Below are 12699 nucleotides of genomic sequence, written 5' to 3' on the forward strand. Positions count from 1 at the left end.
AACAGCCTCGTGCCTGGCAATCCTGTCCAGACCCGGATTGGGCATTTTGACCGAACAGCTTTTGCCAAGGCAGTCTAGGAAGTAGACCATGCTCTAGTCAGGCATCGTGCCTCGGGAGATGCGGATAGTCTGCGAGGTCTTTTCTGTGTTAGACACGTCTCCCCGGCTTCAATTGCCTCTCCTCGTTAGATGGTCCCTCATCTGCCCCCCTCGACTGCCGTCGCCGTCCTGACTAGCAAAGTCTAATTACGGTCTTGAAGTCTAATAAGCCGACCGGTAGTTACGAAGTGACCGCATACCTCCTTTACTCATACTGAGTGACCAGTGTCCTTAGGTTAACGGTCGCCGGTATTGACAGAGTGGCTGTTGCGTGAAGCAGTCATGGGAAGCCTAGTCGTGCATTCTGTCCTCAATTCTCACTAAGCTAAGGAAGGAACGAGCAAAATGGGAACCAGGACATGCTCTGTGCGTCGCAACGATCACATTCAGCCCACATTTTTCGAGCAATGCCAGGTTGATAACATCCCAACTCATTTCATGCGAACAGAGATGCCCGATATCCGTGCAAATCTATCCACACGCCACTGGTGATCATTACTATCCACTACGCCTCGAGGGGCAGGATGTCCGGGAATGGACCAGCCGGAATGATCGTCTGAGTGCTGCCCGATCGCTTCCCTAGCGCCTTCAGGTAGCCGAATTTGTACTGCCCAAGATTGTTAGCGAATGCCACCTTCCGACTATAACGGTTCACGTACTATGCCAAAGAAGGTGGTCTTCTTGAATGCTCCGCCTCGGGTACGCTGCGTTTCATCATGGTACAGCCGTCGATACCAACGGTCGATCAGCGGATAATCATGCCGGATCATCTTGAGGTTGCAGCGGAAGATCAGGTAGTAGGCTACATCGAACCGACAAATGGTTGTGTACAGTCGAATGTCCGCCTCCGTGATATTCTCCCCAAACAGGTATGGCTGATGGCCTGGATGTGCCAGGTGCTGCTCAACGCGGTCCAGGGCCTCGAACAGTGGATACACATTCGCGTCATAAGCCTCCTGCGTTGTGGCGAATCCGGTTTTGTACACTCCATTGTTAATCTTGTGATACACCCACTCATTCATTGCGTCAATCTCTGACCTCAGATGTGCCGGGTAGAAACCCCCTCCAGGCCGGTTGGCCTCACGCAGCTCCTCCGGCAGAAGTTGGTCGAACTCTGTGTAAAGCATTCTGATGATCTCGGCACTCTCGTTGTTCACGATCGTTTCCTTTCTCTTATCCCAGAGCATCGGAACGGTATAGCGCCCTTCATAGTCCGGCTCGGCCTTAAAATAGAATTGGCTCAACTTTGTGAACCCATACAAGGGATCTTTTTCAGCGGACCCCCATCGGCCAGAAAAGAACCAACCTTCGGGCCCCAGCTCGGGGTCCAAAACCACGAGCTGGATGATATCCTCTAGGCCCTTGAGAGATCGAACCAGGTTAGTACGATGCGCCCACGGACATCCGTAGGTCAGGTACAAGACATAGCGGTCCTTTTCAGCAGGAAATTCCGCATCAGGATCCGAAGATACGGTCGAGCGGAAGGCGGACTCCTTGCGCCGGAAGTGACCGTCTGCATCGGCATGGCCATGCACTTTGGATTCCTGTTACAACTTAGCTGACCTATGTTCTTGACGAATTCAGGCAGAGATGATCTATACCTGTTCCGCCATATTGCTAATAACTGAATCAATTCAAAGTCGACAAAATAAATGATACGTCGAGTAGCACCAGAAGATGAGTGCACTACCTACAGTCTCACAGTCCAAGCTGTCAGTCAATTTTTAATTACTTATACACAGCCTGAGGCCCGGGCGCTGACAAATCGCCGCGATGATGCCATCTTATGATGCGGGGCGGAGCTTGGAGAAGTTAACCGAATATTGAGCTATCGTCATTCCTAAAGCGAGCGTGCTGGGAGGATATGCTAATGCCTGGAATTAAGGACAGAAAGGACCGCATCATCAAAAAGGATGCTCCAGACGATTCATCGGGTGCTGCAGATGCTTCTGCGCCACCTTATGCTCGATAAATGACGTGCAAAAGAAGCGCCCAGACACACAATTCAATCCTACGGCCTGGTTTCCTTCAGAATACCAAGTCGCTCAGCCACCCCAATTAGACCGCTGTAGCCATGCTCGAGCCACAGGTCGACAAAACCCTCCTGTTTGGCTTCGGCAATCTGTTCAGCGGTGAAGCTCTCCTCCTGGGGCCGTTCGACGTAGATTGTCATAAAGCCTGCTTTCTTTGCCGCTTTGAGATCGTACAAATGCGCTGCTACCATACCACACTCACTGGGATCCAAGCCGAACCGCTCGGCTGCTCCATGGTACGCTCGAAGGGCGGGCTTATAGGCTCCGAAGTGCTCAGCGCTGGCCACGTTCATGAATGGCAATGACCCATACTTCAAAAGATCTTCTAGAAGAGACACATTGCCGTTCGACAGAGTGCAAGTCTGGAACCGGCGGTTCAACAGCTCTAAGCCTTCGACCGAGTCCGACCAAGGCTCGAGCCGATGCCAACAGAGTGCAAGGTCCCATCGCTCTTCATCAGAGAGTATGTCGTGGAGACCTCTCTGGTGGAGCAGCTGCTTAATAGAGCTGTAATGATGTTCATCCACCGATACGAACGTCGATGTTGAATCAAAGTTCTTCGTAAACCGGCCATAGGACGCGCGCCATTCTTCCGCAATGGCCTGCCAGTCCTCAGAGGTCGTGGCCTGTACCCGTGCGCGGACGTCCGCTGGGAGCTGCTTCCCAGGATCAAGCAGAGCATTCTCAGCCGCTTTCATCAGGGCCTGAGTAACGCAGGAGCGCCACTCCACGACGGTGCCAAAGACGTCAAAGAATAGTGCCTTTGGGAGTGGGCTGATCGACATGATGGGATGTAAGATTTGACTCGTGTGGCGTACCTATCTGGCTGATGCAAGGTTCGGGTGTCACTGTCCGCGTTCCGTATTGCACAACGCCACTGAAGGTGCCTGTCTGTCGGGATGTAAATTTAGAGCTTTGAACCTTGGCCAGTGTGTGTACAGGGGTACGGAGGCGATGCGTCCCTATAGCGGTACTTCGCGGGTCTGTGAGATATGCACAGTGTAGCAGGGGATTTCCAAAGGCGCCAACCAGGTCAAAGCAACAACCTGCTGGTAATATCAGGGCTCTGGTTATTCATCTAGCCTATCTAGATATATGAATCCCACACTCAAAGAGAGAGGAGAGAGGAAATCGAGCGATAATGGAATCATGAGGGGAAAGAATGGCGAAGGCGAACAAAGCGTGCACCGGCAGAAACATCAGCCAGGAGTTCTGGCGATGCAAAGCATGCAAAACGATCAACCTTTGCTCTCTCTCACCCTCTCCCTCTCATCTCTCACATGAACTATTCTTTCTCTGCTCTCTACCCCATCCGCTCTGTCCCGTGCTCGAATAATGACGAGACTTTGGTTACTTGCCGCTCAGAGTTCGGATTAGACTCCCGACTGGCTGATATAACACGATTGTACAGAGACGGGAAAGGCAAAGACAATATATTACATGAGATTCCCCCACCCCACAAGCTGCGGTGATCCCTGGATCTATCACATTATCACCTTCCATCGCTGCTTCAGGTTAATAGGCAGGAAAGTACGGGGTTACGTCTCACTGAAGGTCCGCGCATCGCTAGCCCTGCATTGAACGTTCACCGTTGGCTGACCAGGGCGTCTTTTGGTTATCCTTTCCTGGATAATGACAGCTGCAGCCCGATGATCCTTCAAACGGCGGGATCTTGGTCTGTCTAAGACCGGAGTAACGACTCTCGTCGGCTGCGCCAAGGAGGTCTCTTTGGTCCCCTAGTTCAGCCAGGAAGACACTATCTATGTGATCGCCTCTCTCGGGATGCGTGGTTAGTACCATGATAGTTGATCCTGGTGCTCTCTGGAGCGACGCGACGACATCCGAGACACCAGCCGGACCAGTCCAGACCAACCGCGGATATCCTCCGGCGAGGTATTAACGAGTCACTAGGATATTAATACTAGCGTTATATTTATTATTGTATACTCCATACTGTGATCTAGTATGAACTGTCTAAGTACGATCCCTGTCTACTTCTCAGCTGCAGCCTGCACAGCCGTTCAGGTAACGCACGGCCGACCTGTCAGGTCCGGTTTACCCCTGAGACGAAGGCCGGAAGGCGCAAAATCCAGTCCGTCTTGCCGCGTGGGTCGCCAAGCTTGAAGCCGGCGCAGACTACGGCCGATTAGACTGCAAGCCAATTGGCTTTGGTACGTAACTGCTCACGTTCTCTTAATTGAGCCAGGGACGAAAGTCGGATGCTGATTTGGCTGAGCAATACCGGATTGATAACTAGATAGATAGTCTACTATCTAGCTGGCGACAAATCCTTTTTGCTCCATTCCATTATGATCTAACGCACATCATCGCCTTGCGTCACACGGACCGCGCGCGAAAATTGATCGCAGACCGGCAAACAGTGATGGTCGCCAAGCCATTAAATGAATTCGATATGAATACATATCCACCCGAGAGGTCCGTGATGATTTGATGACAGGAAAGGTGAATTTAGTATTCATCCCGTCCGTCGACGCAGAAGTTATCACGAGGGGAGACGTTTTCCCTCGGAGGCTGCCAACAGCAAGGACGCCTGCAAAGGGTCATCCATCCAATCTCCCCGCCTCCCTAGTATGTAATTTCCGGACTGGAGACACTACCCAAAAGTTGAGCGCCGGGCCGTCTCCCAAGGTGGTCCTGAACCAGGGAACGGTGGAAATGATAAGTGGGGAGCTAAGCTGAACGGAAGCACCCAAGGATCCTTCCCGGCTGTTCCTCTCGTGCACCCCTTCTGGTTCGTATTGGGTTCAAGAATCAATGAACAGAGGTAGTATGGAGTACAAAGCGCGGAAATTAAACGCCTCTCACATGTCAAATGTTGGACTAGGTGCCCTTGACAACTGAACCACCAACTCCCGGGACGACCATCTTGATGAAGGAACTCCGAGTCCGCTCCGGGTCTGATAGCAGATCGGGGGTAACAAGCACTCCATCAGGACGTGACGGGTTGGTTTTTTCCTAAATATAAGTTGCGCAGCCTTTTCTGGGGCTGGTGAAAGGACTCTGAAACATCGAGCACGGGCTCGTTGGAAATCCATTGGTGGCTTTGAACAAGATAGTATCCTGAAGCTTCCCACTCGTCTTTCAATCATACGATTGGGGAGATGCAACAAACTTTCTTCTACGGCTAGTACACCCATGTCGCGTCGGCTGGAATCAGTCCCTGCAGGCTGGCCTTCACTGATCCCGGTGGCTATTCAACATCCGCAATCAAGACGCTGGCCCGGTATAGCCGATACATGGCAACGAGGCTACCAATATATCTTAGCCCTCGAAGAGAAGTCATATTTAAGGCAATCTCACCAACCAACAGGCGCAGGATCGAAATAGAGGAGAGGCGATGATCCCCTTGAGCCCACCGGTGGACCCGACTAGTGATTGACACGAACTGCCGTCAAGTTCAACTGCTGTTTTGAATGACCTTCGCCCGGCAGTCTTTGTGCCGGCCGTGTTGGTCGACTTCGGTCGCGTTTTAGTCTACCTTAGCCTGGTCTTTTGGTCTTTTGCGTTTTCGTCTAATTGGCTTATCTCTGTATTAATGTCCATTTTATTTCTATTTATTGGATTTTTTTTTCTCCTACTTCGTGCTGGAATTTTCTTGCCCCCTCCCATCGGATACTCTCATCGGATTTGCGCAAGAAGTACAAAGTACGTCGGGACGATCTTCAGCCTACCATCCTCCTTTTGATTGTATTTATTAGTATTATTATAATATTTTTTTTTCTTTTTTTCTCTTTGCCCCCCCTCGCTTTCGCGTTTGCCATCCCCTGTTCCCGCGGTGTGCTAGGATCAATGCATGTCGCCTTGTTTCAGATTCGACTCGAGTCCCTTTTCCTACTGTAGACAGGTACTACTACCCTTTGTTATTTTTATTACATTTCATTATTTCCTTCTCAGCTGTTGTCTTTCATTGGCTATGCTTTTCCACCGACGAGGGTTTGGCTGTTACCAGTCCGCTGGTCACCAGCCATTCATCTGCAATGGCGGCGGCCGATCCGTCGCACTGTCAGACACATCCTCTATCACTTGCCTATTGGATCGGGATCCTCGAGCCCAGCTGTGGCAAGCTCTAGTGGAGTCGGTCGTTCGGTGGTTTCTCTCCTCACTAGTCATTGGGTGCGTGGAGTTGGCCTTCGGTTCCCCCCATCTTCCCCCTAACGAACACCCCTGGACGAAGCTAATGCGCTAGTTTGCTCTGGTTATGGCAGACAATTACTCCGCTGTCGAATGGGCCTACCTTTATCACTCTCATTTACTGCGCTAACTGTCCCCCGCCCGATGTATGGCCCATGGACAAGGTTCTTTCGTGCAAGGCCCAGTTTAGCTCTTGAGCCCGGTGTGCTCCAACTCACTAAAGGGTAGCCTGGCAAACAATCTCCCCTTTCCCCTCAGATCTCTTGTCTAGACTTTCGCGGCCTCTGGCAGGTAATAAAACTAATATTTTGGGTCCGATTTCGCGACGCCGCTGCTTTCTTGATCGCCCTCCAATCCTGTTTACCTTCATACATCCTTGCCCCCCTCCCCATCCCCGCGTCGAGAGAGACCTTGACTCAGTTCATACTTTGCCCCCCTCACTGGCCTCTCTTCCCTAGCACACTCACTCGCATTGACGCGCCTATCAAGCTCGAGCCAGCCTGTGCATTGTGAAGGTGGCAGGTCTTGAACTTTGATTTGATCGTAAGTACCATCCTTGTTTCCGCATGCCTTTTCTGGTCTCCAGCCCTATTTCCAACCGCGTTTCCTTGGCGCTCCAAGCAGACACCATGTGCTGATCAGGTCTACACTTTTCCGCCAGGAAGATTAGTAGCCACGACGCTTCAATAGATTTTGGCGGCGAACGGCTGGCACAATCAGACCTCGACCAGTCGAGCTGGTCCTTGCTGGGGACGTCGAGGAGCACAGCATATGTAAAGCTCATGGAAAGCGCATGACGCGGTACTACGATCTTTGATTGCTCTATTGCAATTGGGGGATTGCGTTGAGCTGTCGAACATCCATCGACTCTGGGCATACACACACAATGGCCACCGAGACCGTCTACACAAGCCCTCCGGCTTCGAGGGCATTCCCGACGCCATCTGCAACACCACAAAGACCTCCTTCAATACATATTCGCGCAGATTCCTCCCCCGGCCTGTCGTCTTCGCCTAATTCTCTACCAATTCTGAATTTCTCGCCTGATGCTCGCAGCGACTATGAGGACACTGCTGACGAGGACAACCTATCGCCACTAGATCCGCGGCGCTTTACACCTACACTACATGCCTCACTTGTCTCCGAAATCCTTTCTCTGCGTCGAGACGTGGAGGGTAAAGCAAAGGCAATTGATATACTCGAACGGAGTCTAGACGAATCACGAACGGAGAACGAAGGTCTTACTGAGCGCCTGGTCAAGTTCACTAAGGAGTCTCGTTCGCTCAAGCATCAGTTGCAGCTGCTGGAAGGTGGCTCTTCGTCCGCCCTCACTGAGCTAGCACGAGAGCGTGATGAAGCCCTGGAGAACATTACGGATGTCCGTAAGAAGCTCGAACAAGCTCAGAAGAAGGCACGAAGCCGTGAAGAGGAGGTAGAGAGAACAGCACAGCTTTGGAACCGAGACAAAGATGCTTGGGAAGGCGAACGGAGGAACTTGGAACGAAAAGTCCACGTGGTGGAAGGACGCCTGAAGGTTGTGTTGAGCGAGGTAGCCGCTGCTCAAGCAGCTGGCTCGTTTCATTCAGCCCAGGATGCCGATGACTCGAGGCGTGATCAGACCGCAACGTTAGTAGAAGCTGGGAAAGACAGCGACTCTGCAAGTGTTGACTCAAGAAGCAGTCAAGGGCATCGTCGGACCAGTATCACAAGTGTGAGTGCTGACAGCATCGATGAGACTGACTATCACAACGTGCGGTATTCCGTCGCGAGTGTAGCCACCATTCAGGGTCTTAAGAGCGAAGGGCTGAGTTTGGCCCAAGAACTGGCATTTGACGAGGAAGACGAGTTCGAGTCCTTTGAAGCCGACTTTGTACCAGAGTCGCCCGAGGCACTTCCAGAAGAACGGCCGGCTTCCGTTCACTCGCAGCTTTCTCGCACAATGAGCATGGGCGCAAAGGCGAGAAAAATCCTCGGTCTTTCTCTGACCAGTGCAGATGGCTATGGATTCAAGGCTGATGGGGGCTCGGAACCCAGTAGCCCTTTGAAAATGTCCACAACACCCTCTGTGTACTGCGACACAGGCATCCAGTATTCACCTCCTCCATCGCCCGTGTCACCATCAAAACCGGAACCACCGTCCGTGGAGCAGACTACAGAGCGCCGTGATAGCAAAATCACCAACCACTATCAGGGTAAAGACAGTGGCACATCGGCGCTTACAATCGATATGGTTTCGGCTTCCTGTCAAACTGTCGAAGACCTTCCCACTCCCCCATGGACTCCTAAACTGGACGAGACACCGCAGCCAGTCCCAGAGGTGACACCGATGGTGTCTGTGTCAGTACAGACGGTGCAGACACCCGTCACACAGACGGATGACAAGGGAGTCAGTGCGTCGCCAACCGACATGGAGTCGCCCGAAATTGATATCCCGATGATCGCAATACACCCACCACACTCAGAGCCCCCTTCGCCCCGAGGGAGCGTGGTTCTCCCACCTCAAACCAAGAGCGTTTCCTGCCAAGCCAATTTCAGTCCGAGCATAGACAGTAGGACCATTGGTATCCAGACGGAAGAGATTCGAATCGACCAAAGGCCTGTCAAGTTACCGGCCAGTCTACTCCCGTCAGCGATACCCGATCTCCCACTGCGCGAAGATACTCAGGATCCTCCTATTCAGCCGTACCATGCCCCTCCTCCGAGATCAAAGAAACGGGAGAGCAAGGCATCTGTACGCACCAAGGCAGCTGAGCCAGTGCAAGCCTACCCGGGAAACAATGACAACGGTCCGCTTTCGGAGGGATCCAAGTCAGAACACAAGCGGCCTCTACGATCGAGTAGCCTCTTTGCTGGTTTCGATCAAGCGAGCGATGAAGAAACCTCTGCGCAGCCTAGGGACGTCTTCACCGACGATGATTTCTTGAACCGGCCATTTGCGTCGTATACTTTGAAGAGAGGCAAGCTTGTCTCCACCCAAGGACGTCCTAGCTTGGACGAGTCTCCTCTTCCGGAAATTGACGAGCATCTGCGAGAAGCCGAAGCTGATTTGGCAGAATCAGCAATTGACCGAGGCTCCAAGGAGGTAGTCGGACCGTCTTCGTGGACTCAGCGTTTCGCCCTTGGAGCTTCCGGCGCAAGACAGCAGGATATCCGTAAAACAGCCATAATCTCCAACGGGGCAGCAGCGCATCAGAAACCTCGCGAGCGAAGCCCCAGCGAGCCGAGTATGGAGAGTGGTAATGGTGCCCATGCCATTGCACCTCCTATTCCTGTGCCGATGCGGTTCAGTTCCAGAAAATTCCCTGGAGGGAGCGACGGACGGCAGAGTCCAACACCGTCCAACCCTCGCAATTTCTCAGACCGAGGGAGACCGCCTATTGTTCGGCGGCCGACTTTGCGCCGAGTTCGATCTGCGGCTGCCATGTCGCATGTAGAGCCGCATGATCGTCCCGGGAGCCGCTCGTCGCCAACCATGTCCTCATCGTCCTGCGGGCCAGACAGTCCCCAGCATCCACCCCTTCCCTACGACGACGTCACTGCACCTCCGGCTAAACGAGCTGTGCAAAGGGGCCCGACTCGCCCGCCGACAGCGTCCCGCCCCTTTGCACACGGACGGCAGGACTCCACGGCCACCATTGTCCAACCCACCAGCGTTGTTGACGCGATTGCACAGACCATGGTCGGGGAGTGGATGTACAAGTACATTCGGAGACGGAGGTCGTTTGGGGGTGTCGGCGAGCCGAAGGACAATTGGGATGGGCGGAATGCGGACGAGGTATCTGCAAATATCACCAACAGCGGCGCAAGACACAAGCGATGGGTCTGGCTGGCGCCGTATGAGCGGGCAGTCATGTGGAGCAGCAAACAACCAACCAGCGGGCCAGCCCTGTTGGGTAAGAGCGGTAGGAAATGTAAGTCATTGTTCTCATTTTATTTTGGCCTTGGTGTATCCATGCTGACCCTAAACTAGTGATTATCCAATCCGTCCTTGACGTCAAGGATGACAATCCGCTACCTAAAGGCTTCAACCCTCAAAACCAGTTCAATCGGTCGATTCTCATCTTAACGCCTCAACGTGCCCTCAAATTCACTGCCTCGAGCATTGAGCGGCACTATGTCTGGCTGACTGCACTGTCGTTCCTGAGTCACTCGTCCATGGGTCTCCATGACCTAGATTCCCTACCTCCAGTCCCGCGGGAGGAACTCGCATCACCTACCCACGCGGCCACTCTGCGCCGTAACCCAATCCGGGACTCTATTCGAATCGCCAAGGGCCGCCCACGCCCGCGGCCCAAGGGAAAACGATCCCTTCTCAGTCACCCAGAGCCTGTGCCTGAACTACCGCCTGCATTAGAATCCGCCGAGTCAATGGATGCTGCAGACCCGCCGACAGTGCCACGGTTCTCGAATCATGCGCGTAAGCGCAGCAACACTTCTCCCCGCATACCCATCATCCGAAGCTTCTCGAGCCAGGGTACGATGCCCTCAGTGGCGTCGACGCGCGGCTCCTCGGACATCTACGGCCCTGCAGTGCCATACGCCAACGGCAGCCTGGCCAGCGTCAGTCGCCGCACGTCTGAAACCAGTGTGCGGACGGGCAACTTTTTCGACGCGATCGGCACGGTCCGCATGGAGGCGTTCATTGACCAAACAAACGGATACAAAGGCCCGCGGTCTGCGCGACACAGCCGAAAGGCGTCGAGCGCCTGGAGCGCGAATCAAGAGCTGGACTCGCCCTACGCAGAGGGCCGCGGGAACCTCCGGCATGATCCATTCGGGGAATTCTGAAAGGGCAGGCCCAAATTAGAAAGCATATTAAAGCCCACATGATTTTAAGTGGCTGCTATAGTTATCTGTATTTTGGATTTATCAGGCACTTTGAGACAAGTGCTCGCCGGTTATGGATACCACTCTTTGCTCCGTTCGTTATATTGGCGGGAATAGTAGTTAGCTATTTAGCTTATTGTCTAATGTTATTAGTAATTGACGGTCTAGGGACTGTTTGAACCATCAGTCTCGCCTTTCCAAGCAGCAGCAGCAGCAGCATCGCGACATCTAAAGTGTATATGGGTGACCGAGTTTAAATTCTCCAACAGCAAAGATCCCTATTTCAACAAGACAGATAGACAAAACCCCCTCAGATCTCACAACTTCGCCGCCTCCTTGACCTCCCCAATCTTCAACTTGGGCGTATATTTCTTCAGCACGCCTTCATTGTGATACTAGAAGAAGAGTAAGACAAAGTAGTTAGCACTATAATGCACCATACCATCAAACAAGGTCGCTATATGAAAAACAACAATAGAAAGATAACCGCATAGCCAGATGAGCTAGGTACATAAGGTGCATATAATAATCATGATAGTAAAGACACAAACGGGATTAAAGCAACACCCACCTTCCAAAACTGTTTCGAGGCATCCTTTCCCGCTACTCTTTTCAGAATCTTCGCGCCACCAGGATGCTCATCGACGAACTTGGTGACGTCGTAGACGCTGTTGTCGATGATGATGTACATTCCCTTGTCGGGATTGTTGTGGGTGGATACGTCGGCGGGGGTGAATGTTTGGGACATTTTTAATAAACCCTTTCTCTTATCGCTATCGCTATGCCTTTTTGTTTTCTTTGTTATTGTTGTTTGATTGTTTGGTGGGAAGGATAAAGGAGGTAGCGGTGGTGGTAGTGGATGTTGAATAACAGTGATTGCTGGTAAGTGGATAGTTCTGGAATCTGGAATCCGGGGTCGGAAAGTTGGGTGGTTTAAGTTGGCGGCGCGGGCGGAGGTGATGCGAAGATGCCGAGGTTTGTTTGGGGGAGGAAAAGCCGCGGTCGGTTTGTCGCGTGTTGCAATCCGCGAGTTGTGATTGGGTCATTCTGCGCACTACTTGCTTTGGAATGTGCGGAGTACTCGATTGCCTAATTATTATGGGACAGATACTTGGGAAATAGGTAAGTAGATCTACATACATACATACATACATACACATGGTTTGTTAGCTGTTCATTTGGTATCAACATCTGTAAAGAGTAGTTCTACTATATTCTCTCACATCCTCAATTCCGACTCTTTTCGCCTGCCGCCCCCTGCCCCTTCGCCATCTTCTTCTCCAACCCCAGCGTCTCCAGATCCTTCTTCTTGTAATAGTGTGGCGCCACCTCGACCAGCCACTCCGCCTGCAATGGCATGTTGCTGCGCATATACTCCTTGCTGGTCAGCACCAGCTCGAAGTAAATCACCCACCGCGGGTTGACTTCGAACAGCGTGCTCGACGGGTGGAGGTAAACCGTCTGTCCATTCTTAACTGTGCGATAGCTGTCGCCGCCTCGCTGCAGTCGTGCCGCGTTCGGGAAGAATCCGGCTGTGATGGCCTTCTGAATCGGCTGCATATTGTTGGAGCCGCACGTGCTCACGGAC

At 52.5% G+C, this 12699-nt stretch overlaps 4 protein-coding genes across 4 annotated transcripts; 2 read left to right on the forward strand and 2 right to left on the reverse strand.

Annotated features, from left to right (window-relative positions):
* Positions 1-604: 604 nt before the first annotated feature.
* Positions 605-2917, reverse strand: BDQ94DRAFT_158356 (haloacid dehalogenase; the record flags this gene model as incomplete). The annotated part of the gene is made up of 3 exons (XM_026768939.1): positions 605-706; positions 759-1643; positions 2153-2917. 3 exons carry the CDS (start codon positions 2915-2917, stop codon positions 605-607), a joined length of 1752 nt encoding a protein of 583 aa, XP_026628656.1.
* A 2974-nt stretch (positions 2918-5891) lies between these two features.
* Positions 5892-6493, forward strand: BDQ94DRAFT_139978 (uncharacterized protein). The gene is made up of 2 exons (XM_026765532.1): positions 5892-5997; positions 6359-6493. The coding sequence occupies exons 1-2, from the start codon at positions 5947-5949 to the stop codon at positions 6479-6481; spliced, it is 174 nt and encodes a 57-aa protein (XP_026628657.1). The 5' UTR covers positions 5892-5946; the 3' UTR covers positions 6482-6493.
* Positions 6494-7170: 677 nt separating this feature from the next.
* On the forward strand, positions 7171-11513 carry BDQ94DRAFT_186385 (putative nuclear migration protein; the record flags this gene model as incomplete). The annotated part of the gene is made up of 2 exons (XM_026775135.1): positions 7171-10195; positions 10255-11513. 2 exons carry the CDS (start codon positions 7171-7173, stop codon positions 11070-11072), a joined length of 3843 nt encoding a protein of 1280 aa, XP_026628658.1. The 3' UTR covers positions 11073-11513.
* On the reverse strand, positions 11429-11859 carry BDQ94DRAFT_168633 (cytochrome b5-like heme/steroid binding domain-containing protein; the record flags this gene model as incomplete). Its single annotated transcript, XM_026771113.1, has 2 exons — positions 11429-11506; positions 11683-11859. The coding sequence occupies 2 exons, from the start codon at positions 11857-11859 to the stop codon at positions 11429-11431; spliced, it is 255 nt and encodes an 84-aa protein (XP_026628659.1).
* Between the last annotated feature and the right edge of the window lie 840 nt (positions 11860-12699).

This window comes from Aspergillus welwitschiae, assembly GCF_003344945.1.
Source record: "Aspergillus welwitschiae strain CBS 139.54b unplaced genomic scaffold BDQ94scaffold_9, whole genome shotgun sequence".
Taxonomy (NCBI): Eukaryota; Fungi; Ascomycota; class Eurotiomycetes; order Eurotiales; family Aspergillaceae; genus Aspergillus; species Aspergillus welwitschiae.